This window comes from Meles meles, chromosome 15 (genome assembly GCF_922984935.1).
Source record: "Meles meles chromosome 15, mMelMel3.1 paternal haplotype, whole genome shotgun sequence".
In the NCBI taxonomy this organism is placed as follows: domain Eukaryota; kingdom Metazoa; phylum Chordata; class Mammalia; order Carnivora; family Mustelidae; genus Meles; species Meles meles.
Window position 1 is genome coordinate 54,309,094 of NC_060080.1, and position 15,346 is coordinate 54,324,439.

The 15,346-nt window shown below is 36.9% G+C and overlaps 1 protein-coding gene across 1 annotated transcript in view; it reads left to right on the plus strand.

The window, feature by feature from the left end:
* Nucleotides 1-15,346, plus strand: part of GFPT1 (glutamine--fructose-6-phosphate transaminase 1) — a 59,189-nt gene that overhangs the window by 19,231 nt on the left and 24,612 nt on the right. Inside the window, exons 4-10 of the mRNA XM_045978984.1 lie at nt 2,961-3,086; nt 4,477-4,535; nt 6,093-6,227; nt 7,641-7,702; nt 8,632-8,711; nt 12,390-12,495; nt 14,828-14,991. Coding sequence (XP_045834940.1) covers nt 2,961-3,086; nt 4,477-4,535; nt 6,093-6,227; nt 7,641-7,702; nt 8,632-8,711; nt 12,390-12,495; nt 14,828-14,991 — 732 coding nt within the window. The remainder of the gene's footprint in view (nt 1-2,960; nt 3,087-4,476; nt 4,536-6,092; nt 6,228-7,640; nt 7,703-8,631; nt 8,712-12,389; nt 12,496-14,827; nt 14,992-15,346) is intronic.

The following is a 15,346-nucleotide window of genomic DNA, read 5'->3' on the forward strand; positions in this document are numbered from 1 at the left end:
GAGAGAGAGAGGGGGAAGCAGGCTCCCTGCTGAGCAGAGAGCCCAATGTGGGGCTCGATCCCAGGACCCTGAGATCATGACCTGAGCCGAAGGCAGAAGCTTAAACCACTGAGCCGCCCAGGCGCCCCAATAACTGTAAATTTGAATTGGATTCAATCTGTAGACTCGTGTTATTCTCTTCAGTGTTGCTTGCCAGCATGGCCAGAGGGTGGGAGTGGGGAGGTGCCTTAATTATAATTAGCCTAACAGAGTAGTCAGATGTTTTCATTGCTTGCATTAGCCTGTTAAGTAGTGATAAACAATAATCCTTTGCTTTTCTGGAGGTTATTTATTTGTTTATTTATTTATTTTAAAGATCTTATTTATTTGACAGAGATGACAAGTAGGCAGAGAGGCAGGCAGAGAGAGAGGGGAGGAAGCAGGCTTCCCGCCAAGCAGAGAGTCGGATGCGGGGCTAGATCTCAGGACTCTGAGATCATGACCTGAGCCAAAGGCAGAGGCTTAAACCACTGAGCCACCCAGGCGCCCCTGGAGGTTATTTATCAGGTCACCTTAATTATTCAGGACACAGTTAAACCAGGAAAGAATACATTGATGATTTTATCTGTTGGTTGACTGAGCCATCCAACAAAAATTTGAATAACTGCCCTGTGTCGCTTAGTGCTTGGGCTTCGAAGATAATAAGGCAAGATGCTGCTTATGTAGAACTTAAATCCTGGTAGAAGCCAGGTTGACACCTGTCATAAAGTTATAGTAGTACAGCAGAGTATATCATTGTGGTTTTAATCTCTCACTCTGGAGTCAGCTGGACTTGGGGTCACAGCCTATCTCTGCTTCCCATTAGTATGACCTATGGCAGGTTCTTTGACCTCTGAGAGCCCCAGTTTATCTATAAAATGGGAACAATAGTACCTAACAGAGCATTGTAAGGATTCAGTAACGAAATGCATATTTCTTAAACACTTATTTTATTTCAGCCATTGTGCCAGGCCCTGGTGACATAATAGAGAACAAGATAGGCAGACTCCCTGGTCTGATGGAGCTTGACTGTCTAGTGAGAGGGCCAGACAACAAATATTTAACATTAGCTAGTGTGATTAGTGCTGTGAGGAGAAAGTATGGTAGAAGTGACATGTAAGCAGAGAACGCATTATGGTCCGAAGGGGGAAATTCTAGGCACAGGGAACACCCAAGTGCAAAGACTCTCTTGGTGTTGGTGAGGGGGAGAGTGGCAGGAGAGGAGCTAGAGAGGTGACTGAGGATGAGGTCATGTAGGATCTTCAGAAAGGTGGATTTTACTTCATGTGCCTTGTGAAACTCTTGGAAGATTTTGCATTAGGGAAGTGACAATGATTTAATGGGCTCATTTGGTTAGTGTGCAAAGACTAGATTGTTCAGAGGGAAGATTGGACATTGGGAGATCAGGATTCTGTTGAAGTAGTTTAGTTGATGGTTGCTTGGGTCATGCTGAGATAAATAGGGCAATAAGAAGTCTTAAGTCCCTAGCATCAGGTAAAAATCTTAGTAAATGGTGGCTATTGTTACTTGTAAAAGGTGTGTCGAGGGGGTTGAGGGGTAATGGGAGAGGTGGGAGAATAAGAATGTAAAGGCAACTGGGGCCAAATGGTGGAGGGCGGCATACCCACAGAAAGATACTGGGACTTTATCTTGTGAGAAAAAGGCTCTCTGGCTCTGTGTGAGAATTTGAGGATCTTTTTATAAATCCCTGTGACCAGGATTAAGATGATTCACAAGGGTAGCTAGGGATGCAAACTACTTTTTAAGCAATGGAAATCTGTTCAAGGATTTTAAGGGTTTTTTCTTGATCATATTTGTGTGTTAGAATGATGTCTGATTAGCCAGTATAAAAACCACAAAGACTGTGCTAAAATAAAATGCATGGACTTTCCTATTTGAGACTTCTGAACAGTTTGCTCTTCTTAATTTAGGCCTGATTCTCATAGGCTTGGATATTTGGTTTCTTTGCCAAATGAATTTTATATTTAGTAAATCAGAAAGGGGGCATTACTAGTAAATACTAGAACTGCCTTTTTTTTTTTTTTTTCCCTTTGGAAAGAGCAAGAAGAGTTGCTTATAGGGAAAAGAAATCAGAGTAGCTGCTTTTCAAAATAAAGGAACATCCATCTATAAGCCCATACTTTCATTCATACTACCTTCAAGGACGGTTCTTTGATTTTAGAAGCTCTCCATAATTACAGTTTATATTATGAAATATGTTTACATTCACTGGGGACCAAAGAAATTGCAGTCATATGGTTGTATGGCATTGAGAATGTGAATTTATTTTTACATGTTTAGTTAAAGTGTACTGGTGTTTTTTTCAAGACACAGATTAAATATAGATTTAAAAAAAAAACCACATTTACTTTTTTGGTCCATAACCCTTCAGTTTGAACATTTTCAAGCCTTCAGAAAAGTGGAAAGAATAGTGCATTAACCACCCATATACTTCATCTAGTTTTACCAGATGTTAGTACTTTGTCACATTTGCTTTATCCCCTGGTTGCTGGGTTCATTTGCTCTAAATATTTGAGCTGCATTGAGTCCTGAATCTTTTCTTTTCTTTCTTTTTTTTTTTTTTTTTAAGATTTTATTTATCTGTTATTTGAGAGAGAAAGAGAGAAAGAGATCATGAGATGGGGGAGAGTCAGAGGGAGAAGGGGAGGAGCAGACTCTATGCAGAGCAAGGAGCCTGATATGGGGCTCGATCCCAGGACTCCAGGATCATGACCTGAGCTGAAGGCAGTCGCTTAACTAACTGAGCCACCCAGGCATCCTGAATCTTTTAATTACTATTTTGAATATGGCTGATCTTTAGTTTCAATAATTGTATATTCTGGGTGAACAGCACTGTATTAATATGTATAATAAATAATATTTATAGCTTCTAGCTCTACAGCGTGATTTAATAATGGAATTTTTCATATTATGTTCTTCAGAACAACAGGATATGGATTTGGATATAGAATTTGATGTACACCTTGGAATAGCTCATACCCGTTGGGCAACACATGGAGAACCCAATCCTGTCAATAGCCATCCCCAGCGTTCTGATAAAAATAATGGTATGGACACATTCTACATGCTGTGGAATGATTGTAGAGGGGTCAGTAATGGGAGAAGAATGAAGGCTCTTATGTTTTTGTTATTTTAATTTTTTTAATCTGGAAAGTTTCAGACCTATTCACAAGTAGAGAATATGTAGAACCAGATGTGTCTGTCACCTAGCTTTAACATTATACACAATCTGCTATTTTTCACCATACCCCTCTACCCAGATTATTTTGGAAGCTCTCCGTTTGTCTCCTTTGCCCTTGCAGATTATTGTGGTGTTTGCCTTGTAGACTTTCCTACGGTCTAGATCATGCTAATTGTATGCATCCAGTGGTATCATATACCATGTTTCTCTGTCCCTTTACTCTAAGTTGGTATGGTATTGATTTACATCTGGAGGTACATGGTGTTTGGGCGCTTTTCTTTTTGTATTATTAGTGGCCATAGATGATCATTGCCAACATTAATTTCTTTAGGGGTTTGTAAAATGGTGATAGTCAAATACTCTCATTGCTTTTTCACTTGTCTCGCATATTTTAAAGAGAAACTTCTCCATCATATCTAACTGCTTAGTTACCCAGACTTGCAGATTATACATAGGAAAGACAGGGTAAATGTTTGATTTTTTTTTTTTTTTAACTTTACCGTTTTTCAAAAGTGAAATGGTTCTAATGTTCTAAGATGAATGAGTTTCTTTTATTATTATAATAAACTCATGGATTTAAAATATTGCATTTATATTCAGTTACTTAATCAAAAAAGATGAAAATTATCTTGCTGCATATGTCTTTGATCTTGGAATACTGTTTTAATATCAATTTATCTGACATTTTAAGAATTGTCTGGACCTCTCCTAAGTAAATTTCACTGTAAATCTGAATAAGTGGTTTTTCTTATTCTCTTAACTTCAGTTCTTAAACTCATTTAATGTAAATCAGGTAGTTGTTTTAGTTTGAAGGTCTTTCACTTTTAATTTAGGAAATTTTTATGCATAAAAATGAATGAACAAAGAAGTGAGAATAATAATTATGTAATTCAGCCTTCTTGTTTTGCAAATGAAGACACAAGCCCAGGAAATTTGGCCCTTTCATATGGTGACATTAGCTTAGTAGTTTAGCCACAAATGAAGTTGATGTCTCTAAACCCCAACTTATTATATTTCCCCTCTAATATCCATGTCCCCAGCACTGTGTGCTTCCACTAAACCACATAAGTAATGCTGCTGATCTACCCAAAGGTAATCTGATAATGAAAAATAGAAGATAATTGATTACACTTGGAATTACAGCATGTGACACATTTTTTGACTTGAGAAAAATCTGACAGTACTGGCTATTTATAATGTTTACAAGACCTGTAATTTGTCATCAATTTGTCATCAATAATTTTTATCTCCTTTAGAATTTATTGTTATTCACAATGGAATTATCACCAACTACAAAGACTTGAAGAAGTTTTTGGTAAGTAAAGTAACCTCAAAAGAGACCAGGCTTTGAGAAATTTCTAATGAAAGTAGCAAGGTAAGGTTTGTTGAAATGCGCAGCACCATCTAGGTATGATCAAATAATTCCTGAGATGGTTACAAGGGTATGTGGTTTACTGGACCCTTCTTTGTTCACAGTGAAATATTTTTATTTCTTACGTGAGTAAGAAATAATTATTGGGTTTTATTATAAATGACCCTTCAAAGCTTAGATAAAATTGGAATTTGTGGTGGGGGGACATCTTTTGCATTGTGAGAGACCTTGTTTATCATTTGTAAAAGATTCTGGGATATATAAGAAGAATTAGGACAGATTAAATGAAGTTTCTCTGCCCTAAATAGCCATGTACTATATAGTAATAGTCATGGCGATGACCTTCATGATTGCCTCTTGGGGCTGTCCAATTGAAATTTCTGCCATACTGGAAGCCTGTGTCTTTGCGGTCCAACACCCGCATGCGGTCATTGAGCTGCTAGGAGTGAGGAACTAAACTTGAAATTTTATTTCATTTTAATTGGTTTAAGTTTATTTTTGTTTTAATTTAAGTTTTTAAAGATCTTATTTTTATTTTTAAAGATTTTATTTTTAAGTCATCTCTACAGCCATTGTGGGGCTCAAATTTACAACCCTGAGAGCAAGAGTCATGTGCTCTACTAACTGAGCCAGCCATGTGCCCCCTAATCAGTTTAAATTCAAAGAGCCACAGATATGGGGCGCCTGTGTGGCTCAGTGGGTTAAAGCCTCTGCCTTGGCTCAGGTCATGATCCCAGGGTCCTGGGATCCAGCCCCGCGTTGAGCCCCATTGAGCCCCGCATCGGGCTCTCTGCTCAGCAGGGAGCCTGCTTCCTCCTCTCTCTCCGCCTGCCTCTCTGCCTACTTGTGATCTGTCTTTCAGATAAATAAATAAAATCTTAAAAAAAAAAAAATTGTACATTAAAAAAAAGCCACATATATGGGGCATCTGGGTGGCTCAGTCCATTAAGTGTCTGCCTTCTGCTCAGGTCATGATCCTGGGGTCCTGGGATTGAGCCCCACATCGGACTGCATGCTCAGTGGGCAGTCTGCTTCTCCTTACTCCCTGACCCCCCCCACTCATGTTTTCTCTCTCTCAAATAAATAAATAAAATCTTAAAAAATATTTTAAAAAATAGCCACATATAGCTAATGACTATTGTGATGGATAGTGCAATTTCATTATCCATGAAAGAATCATTATGTTCATTATGGAATTACTGTTTTGTGATTATTGCATATTATACTTTAATTAAGTGTTCTTAATTTGTATGTGGCATATATATATAGATTTATATAATTATAAGTGTGTATTCAAAATTACACAAAATACCTCACCGTTTTGGGTTCACTATGGTTAGATGGTGAGTTTAATTTTGAACAATGGGTAATGGGATATGGTGTTGAAAATATATTAGAATTTGGTTAGTGAAATTTTTGAGAAAAAATTATATAGAAAAGATTTGGATACTATGACTATTTCCTTAAATGTGTCAATTTTTCCCCCCTTTCTTATTTTAGGAAAGCAAAGGCTATGACTTTGAATCTGAAACAGACACAGAGACAATTGCCAAGCTTGTTAAGTACATGTATGACAATCGGGAAAGTCAAGACATCAGTTTTACTACCTTGGTGGAGAGAGTTATCCAACAATTGGTATTAAACCACACTTTTAAAGATAATTATTGCCAATGTTAATCATAACAAACTCTTAAAATGAAGATAAGCAGAAACTATGTTAATTTCTTAAGTATTTTTGGCTTTTATTTCCTATATATATATATAAATACTCAGCTTAAATAATTTTGAAAGACTCTTTGACCCCCTTCCTTCCCACACACTTAAAATTCTTCTTCTTTCATTCTAGTTCAGTGTCATGGGAATTAAAAATAATCCCAAATCTAAGAGTTTATCCTATGTGCATGCACACACACAAGCCCATACATACCACCCAAACCTGTATATAATAGACACAGTTAGGGGTTCATTACTTTCTTCCTACTCACTTAAGTATTCTTTTCAGTCAGTAACTTAGCACAAGGGTAGCTTCAGTAAAATGCACACTCTTTATTCTGGGATAATGTCTGCATGTCTCTGAGCCAGTATAGTCAACTTCTTATTTTTCCTTATGGCACTTTGACTTGGCCTCGTAACACTATAATTTTCCAGCCCAAGAAAAAAATGGCATTCTTTCTGATCCCATCCCAGTTGTCCTAGTTAAAGATTAAAGACATGAAAGATCCACAAAAGTCCAGATGCATTGGGATTTCTGCCTCCATCCCCATTCATAACTCTAGCGTTCCCATTTAAAAGCCCTCTACTTCTTTCTGAAGATCTAACCCTCACTTTCCTCCCTCTACCCAAATCTCCTGATGCCTGAAGCAAATGGAGGAATCAGGAAGATGGAGAAAACAGAGGCCTATTCCTTCCCTTTACTCAAGGCAGAGTACCGTGCCTTTCCAGCCTTTTCTTGTTTCTACACATTATATTAACCCAGTTTGCATTCTAGGGTGATCCTTTATCTTTCCTGCCTCCTGTTCCTCTTTTATTCACTCTTGATTTCCTTAAGCCTGGTCCCTGAAGAGGTTGGGTATGCTTGTTAATAATTGTGGTTGTGTATATTTTTATCTCCAGTATCAAGGTCAACAGGCATGGAAGTTAGCAGTGGTGTAAAAACACTGGACTGGAGTAGGGATTTTGGATATTGTGCTTGCAGTCTTTTCTAATCCTCTGTTCCCTGCATTCTAGAAATGCCTAGTTCTACTAGAAATGCCTAGTATGGGAGATAGGATGTATCTGTTGAGAAATATGTACAAAAGTGCTTTAAACTAGTCTTTTGTGGAGCTATTGAGTCGATTTCAAGAGGGGCTTGGTGAAAAAGTGTATGTTGATACACCAAAGTTAAGGAATAAGTGTCTACCTAAATTTTAGATTTGTTTATAACCTACTGCAAAAGCGCAGCATGTAAACAAAAAATTTCTGTGCTGAAGCCAATATGTTTTAGGAATTTCACATTTGAGAATTGATTATAATAAATATTGCTAATGCATTTTTCCCCCCCTCTTATAGGAAGGTGCTTTTGCACTGGTATTTAAAAGTGTTCATTTTCCTGGCCAAGCAGTTGGCACAAGGTACATACAAATTTAATAATGACTAATAATTATATGTATTTTGAGACATCTGAATTACAAGTGTGTTTTCTGTACATGATGATTACCCTTCACTGTAAGGACTTGCCCTGTCTCAGAGACTACATATGAATATGTTTTCATATGTCCTTTCTTGTCTGTTTTTTACCACTCTTCCATTTAACAGAATGCCTTAATAAAGCAAATATATTTTTACATTTATAAATTGGCCTTTTGTCTGTAGTGGGATACCACAGTTACTTTGTGAATTTGGATATTGAGTATTCCTTAGTTTAAGGCCCCAACATTAACTTTCTCCGTGTTTTTTGGAAGTATATATTCTGAGTGGATTCCGAGATAATAGTACCATCACTACTTTTGTGACGATATGTAGGCCTGATCATGATGTCCTTTTTAGACCAGTGGAAAGCCCTAATATTTGGCAAGAAAGAGCTATTTTTAATACGAAGGCAAGGTGACTAAGGAGAAAATGCTTAAACATTCATGTGTCAGAATTCCATGTACAATTGAAAGAAAGTTTCCATTTGACATTTTAAAAAGGAGAAAGACTTTTCTGTAATGGTCCAGAGAATAAATATTTTAGCCTTTCTGGGCCATACGGCCTCTGTAGCACCAAGGTTTGCTGCTGTGGTGGGAAAGCAGCTGTAGAAAATAGGGAAAAGAAAAAGCATGGCTGGGTTCCAGTAAAACTCTTGTGTAACAAAAATAGACAGACCTGGCCTCAGGAGCATAGACTGCTGACCCTGTTACTATTTTATAAAAATTCTGTGTCTGTTACTGTTTTGTTATACCTGAAGCCTAGTTTAAAGGGGAAAAGTTAAACGTTATTTGATGAGTGTTGGCTCATGAAAATTTGTATCTGTGCATTATTTATGAAAATGATGTAATTCTGCCTAATTTTGCACTAACAGACGAGGTAGCCCTCTTTTGATTGGTGTACGAAGTGAACATAAACTCTCTACTGATCACATTCCAATACTCTACAGAACAGGTAAAAACTCTTGCTATGTCTTGGAAAGAGGAATGAATTTGAGTGCAGTAGATAAAAAGAATTGTGTTCATTAAATTGAAATAAATGTCTCTTTGGTCAGATCCACACATATGTGTATATAGTTCTGTCTAGATGTGAAAAGGATTTGCTGTTGTGATTTCTCTGACGAGGAGAATTTTTTTCTGTTGTATATCCTTAGCTAGGACTCAGATTGGATCAAAATTCACACGGTGGGGATCACAGGGAGAAAGAGGTGGGAAATGCACTCTGCATGGATGGGGAGGAATCTTATCCTCTTTTGTTCATTCTTTACTAATTCTTTGTTCTTGGAGTGAATGAATGTGCTAGGCCTCTAAAAATGTGCTTTTTTTATGGGGAAACATATTTTGACATTTTTCTAATTTGCAGAGTATATTTTGTCTGTCTGCTTTTGGCATTTAGAAAAGTGCTTTTAATAATTTATTTCTTTGAAATTTCTAAGATTTTAAATTGTAAAGTTTTTTTAAAAAATTAAAATGCAAGATACATTAATATAAGTAAGATGTTTAGATTGGGAATGAGCATTGTATGCTAGGCTATTGTAGATTGAATTCAGTGGTAGTTATTTAATTTATTCTAACTTTTTACTAAGTTATGTTTAAATGATCTTTATTTTATGCATGCCATTTTACTTTTAGATTCACATTCACATCTTGATTGCCTTGTTTGAAATTGGAGTCTTTTTGTTTGTTTGAAGTTTATTTTTCTTTATAGGACTTTCAGCCATACAAATTCTGGATCATTTTATTGATATAATTAGAAAACAAATGGCATGCTCTTTTCATTTACTTATTATTAAAGCTTTCCAAGTGGTAAATTCAGAAAATTGAAACCCATATTATTAATGTATAAGTCTTGGTTTCTTGAAAAAAAATTAGCAAAGGACTCTGAACCTTTCATCTTTAGATAGTGGCTGCTTTAGCTCTTTTATCTAAAGTAGAAAGTTAGTTCCTTATGTAGCCTTCAGTCATGAAACATTAGGATTTCTTCTTACTTCCTCCCTGTCCCTCCCTTTTCAGAAGAAAAACTAGTATAACTAGTGAGAGGAGAAAATTTTGGGTCCAGGGTTCCAGATTTCTGTTAATAATCCTGCTCTTTTTATACATTACTTTTATGTTACCTTGTACATTTTTTTGGACTGCTCTTAGAAAAAAAGAATGGAAAAACATTGGCTAAGGTCTTTTTTTTTTTTTTTAAGATTTTTATTTATTTATTTGACAGAGATCACAAGTAGGCAGAGAAGCAGGCAGAGAGAGAGGAGGAAGCAGTCTCCCCGCGAAGCAGAGAGCCTGATGGAGGGCTTGATCCCAGGATGCTGGGATCATGACCTGAGCCGAAGGCAGAGGCTTTAACCCACTGAGCCATCCAGGCGCCCCAGGCTAAGGTCTTAAGAAGTTAGAAGAAAAACTTAACATGAGGCATCTTTTTATGATCATGAATTACATTATAGTAGCCTTTATTTCTTTTTTTTTTTTTCAACTTTCCAAGAAACTTTTATTTCCACAAAAAACAATGCAGATTTTCAAAGAGGTTCACCTATAACCCAGGAAAACTTAAAATTGTGGAAATTCAGAATTAAATGACTTTAAATTAAAAGTGGTGTTTTCTTCCTCTAATGCATCAACTCTTGTTCCTTGCTTTCAGTCCATTCTAATCTTTTTCTCCTGTTAAATTCCAACTATATGTTTTTTTTTTTTCATTTTATTTATTTTTTCAGTGTAACAGTATTCATTCTTTTTGCACAACACCCATATAGTAGCCTTTATTTCTGTAGCTCCTTGTAGGTAGATGATGTGTGGCTCAGCAAAGTTGAGTTTAAAAAGTTTAGCCTCATATTAACGAGGCTGTATAAAGGGGGCTTTTAGATTTTCACTATTTTCTCCAGGTGTAACTACTGACAAAATAGGAGGGGATGGTGATGATTGTATTCTACTCAAATCAGATAAGAAAATCTATGTACAGCAAAACATTTTGTAGATTGCAAGAGTCATGTAGGCATCAGGTGGTAATGTTCTTTTCATTTAAATAGGCAATGATATTAAATCCTTCTAGATATTATAATAAAATATACCTTATTACTTGAAGAATAAATATCTGGAGAAGAAAGATAGTGAAACTTGACAACCAGTAGGGCATTGAATCACCTAAAGCTAGTTGTATTTATTTTGAAAATATTGGTCCTAGGCTATCCTTTATATTTTTTAATTCACTTTTTTTTTAACATCAGGAAAGTTCGCTGTTTTTGATGTGCAGTTTCATGAGTTTTGTCAAGTGCAAATAGTTGTTAACCACCCCAGTCAAAGTGCAGAACAATTCCATGCCCATGAAAGTTCCCTCCAGCTGGAGAGTTGTAGTCAGCCCTTGTTCCTTTCTTCCATACTCAGTCCTTGGCAAACACCCATCTGTTTTCTCTTCCTGTAGTATAATTTTTCCTAGGATGTCTTCTTATATGTATTTTTAAAAGTGTAATACCTTTTTTGCTTTTGAATTTGGATGGAAAGATCTAAAGAACTGTTTTATTTTCATGTCTAAAACACATCATACTGGTACGATTGTGGAGAACTTTGGATGTATATTTCTAAGAATACTTACAAGCAAGTCTTTATAGACATGCATTTTAGAGGATAGATACAATATGAATTTTTACAAGTATATTTATTGTGTCCTCTGGCCATTGTGTCCATAGTTACAAGATCTGTAAATGTCCTGATCTCAGAAAAAGGTGCTTTTTTTGTGTGTCTGTGTTATATAGTCTTCAAGTAATGGGTTCCTCCCCACCATATTTGGCTAATTTGTCAAACTTCACTTTGCTTTCTACCTTTGACTTTTGTTGTGAGTGAGCCAAAAGGAAAAAAATTCTTCATTCATGACTTGACAAATTAAGTAGAGATGCCAGAATTCTAAAGTTCTAGGATTAAAAGCATATTATTATTGCAGAAGGACTGTATTTTATCCTGACTTAAAAGAAATGTAAGAAAACCCAATTTTAAGAAAGAAGAGGTTCTAGGTTTATGGTATTTCCGATCCTTAGCAGTAGGGGCCACATACAGTGTATGATAGTTAGAGTTCTAAATATCTTTGTTTTGTTTTGAAATCAGAGTTAGTATAGACTACAACTTGATTTGTTGTGCTGACTTACTGTTAAAATCTAGAGAAGTTTTGTTGTAATAAAAATTAATATGCCATCAGTCTTCATTTTATTCATTTTATTCATCAAAAACTTTGATTTTTTAATGTAAATTTTATAAGTATAGTTACATAAGCTTATATGTATTCTATCAAATTTTGTGTAAGGTTAAAATTAGGTGATAAACACTGTTGATTAAAAAAAAGTTAGTGATATTAGTGAATTATTTGCTTTTTACCTGGAAAAGAAATATTCCGTTTTAAAAAATGTGTAATATAGCACTCTCATCTGCCACGCTCTCTTTAATTGTTGCTGTTTCACTCTACACCTGTGTCTGTTGTTCTTGTTGGCTTATTGCATGGAAATAAGGTGATCTACCTAGCATCTCAGAGTTGCTGAAATTATTTTGTGTTGCTATGTTTTTTTGTTGATTTTATAGAAAATTATGTCTATTTATCCACTGGCCATGGTTTCCTGCATGATTGCTGATTTGTGTTAACTCTGTGCTCTAGGGAAGGACAAAAAGGGAAGCTGCAATCTCTCTCGTGTGGACAGCACAACTTGCCTTTTCCCTGTGGAAGAAAAAGCAGTGGAATATTACTTTGCTTCTGATGCAAGGTGAGCTTCCTTCGTTGGTTCAAAGAACTTCAGTAAAACTTCTCATGTTACTGAAACCAAAAGTCATTTTATGCATATCTAGTCATCCTGTGTGGGAGAATTTTGTCAATTAGGGAAAAATGTAGGTGTCCTTTTAAATGGAGATGGGGTTCTAAGAATATTTTTCCTCTCAATTCAAAGCACGTAGGTCAGTTTACCAAGAAAAGAGAACAGTCCTTGAGACTTGTTTCTGCATATTTACTCTGAGCTCTTGTATTATTTTTCCTCTTCTTTCTGGAGCCTTACCCAGGTTTTATAGGGAGGAGAGATTTTAGACTGGAGAACAGAATGGCTTAGTGTCCCAACAATTACAGTATGCTTGCTAAACCATTATAGTTTTAGTCCAATAAAGACACTTGCCTTTTTTAATTCGGAAATAGTTTGCCACATAATCACTTTTATCAAAGAAATAGTACTAGACTAAGATATTTAGAGCGAGAAGTACCGTGGGATGGCTAGATGCATTTAGAAGTGGAATACCAACAGTGGGGAGGATCAAATGGATTGCTCAGTTTGCCAGAAAGCACTTGAGTCATACGTTGTGCCTGAAAGTAAGGGGGTCTGAAGATGAGAAAGAGTCATAGTTTAAGACTGCTGGGATTGGGGGTGCCTGGGTGGCTCAGTGGGTTAAGCCTCTGCCTTTGACTCAGGTCACGATCTCGGGGTCCTGGATTCGAGCCCCATATCAGGCTCTCTGCTCAGCAGGGAGCCTGCTTCCCCCTCTCTCTCTGCCTGCCTCTCTGCTTACTTGTGATCTCTCCCTGTGTCAAATAAATAAAATAAAAAAAAAAAAAGATTGCTGGGATTGCATCATCTCAGTGGGAAAATAAGTTTTGACTGTTTCCTACTCTTTGCCGGAGTATACTCAGTGCTAGGGTGCATCATTGTCATTAAGTAGGTTTGTTACAGAATTGACAGTTATGGCTTTAATAAACTGGAAGTTGCAGAAGCTTATCATCCTTTTGTCATTGACTGATAGGTTCATATTGAACACTCTGAGCAAATCCATGTCCTAGGCTAAGGAGACAGTTGTGAGTAAAAAATAAAAATATACTTGTCTGAGGAGTGCCTGGCTGGCTCAGTCAGTGGAACCTGTGACTCTTGATCTCAGGGTTGTGAGTTTGAGTGTGACCTTGGGGTTGTGAGTTCGAGTCCCACGTTGGGGGTGGAGATTACTCCAAAAAAAAGTTGTAAGAAAGAGTTATTTATCTGTATGTATGTATGCGTGTGTATGTGTATAAACTTGTCCTTGAGGAGCTTTTCCTTAATGGAGAAGACAAATTTTAATCAATCATACAAGTATAGAATTCCAGCTGTGACAAGAATGCCTGTAACAGGGTGACTCACTCTCCTGTGGGTGAATTTCTTTAAGGGAGTGACACTTGAGAGATAAGGAGATGTTAGGAGTTAGTTAGGTGAAGAGATAGAGGAAAGAACATTTCATTTACTGCAGATTACCAGTCTGTAAGAGCTTGGGATGGGTATGAGTATGACTGGAATAGAGGAAGTGGGAGATGAGGCTAGAGAAGGAGGTAGGGTCATGGTAAGGTGTTTTTGTTGTTTTCTGAAAAGCCAAAGGAAAGCCATCAAGTGGTTTGTTAGGTGAGAGAGAAGAATCTTGGTTTGAGTTACCTTTTGATACTCATTTTGGCAGAGATGGAGAATGGATGGAGGGAGAGAAGGAATGTGGTTGGATGAGTTAGCAGACTGCTGCCATAATTCATCCAAGATCTGACGGTAGCTTGAACTGGCTTGTGGTGGTGGACATAGAGGCTTTGAGAAATATTTAGGAGTACAAAATGGAAGGATTTGGAGATAGAATGAGGAGGAAATAGCCATGCTTTCTGATTTGATCGAATCTAATTTGGTTTAGGGTGTTGCACAAAGGTCCTTTTGTTCATTGTCCCTAGTAGGGGACACTGCCCTGTAGGGAATGGCTTGGGTAATCAGAAAGTTATCAAAGATACCGCATAATGATAGGTTTGTATTTTTTATTTTATATTATTTTTTAAAAATTTATTTATTTGAGAGAGAGAGAGGAGGGACAGAGGGAGAGGGGGAGAGAGAATTTCAAGCAGACTCTTCACTGAGCACAGCGCCTAACGTGGGGCTTGATCCCATGACCCTGAGATCATGACCTGAGCTAAAATCAAGAGTCAGATGCTCAACTGACTGAGCCACCTAGGTGCCCCAAGTTTGTATTTAAACTTGATCCGTGTGTCCTAATGGTAGTTTTATTTGTAGTAATCATCCTTGATTATTGATTGTAATATCTCCTTGAACATTTTAATAGTGCTGTGATAGAACATACCAATCGTGTCATCTTCCTTGAAGATGATGATGTTGCAGCGGTGGTGGATGGCCGTCTTTCTATCCATCGCATTAAACGGACTGCGGGAGATCATCCTGGACGAGCTGTGCAGACCCTCCAGATGGAACTGCAGCAGATCATGAAGGGTGAAAGTTGTTGTCATGTTGTAGCTTGGTGTTCTTAATGGAAAGGACACATTCTGCTTCCTGTGGTTGTGTAGGAATTTGATGACACGGTGCTGACTGAAATCTTCCAGACAATTAGTGAGGGGATAATCCCAGGAAAGGGGATGATTCTTTGGAAGAATTACCTGCTGGTCTTAAAGTAGTTATTCTTCAAACTAATTCATGGTTTGTTGTTTCTTACATTAAAAAAGAGGCTGATTGTTTAAATAGTTCTTGATATTTTTAAGATACTTTATGAGCATAGCTTTTGTTCCGTCCTTTATTCCTCTCCCGAGAGAATATATATGTATAGAATATATAAATAAATGTGGATAGT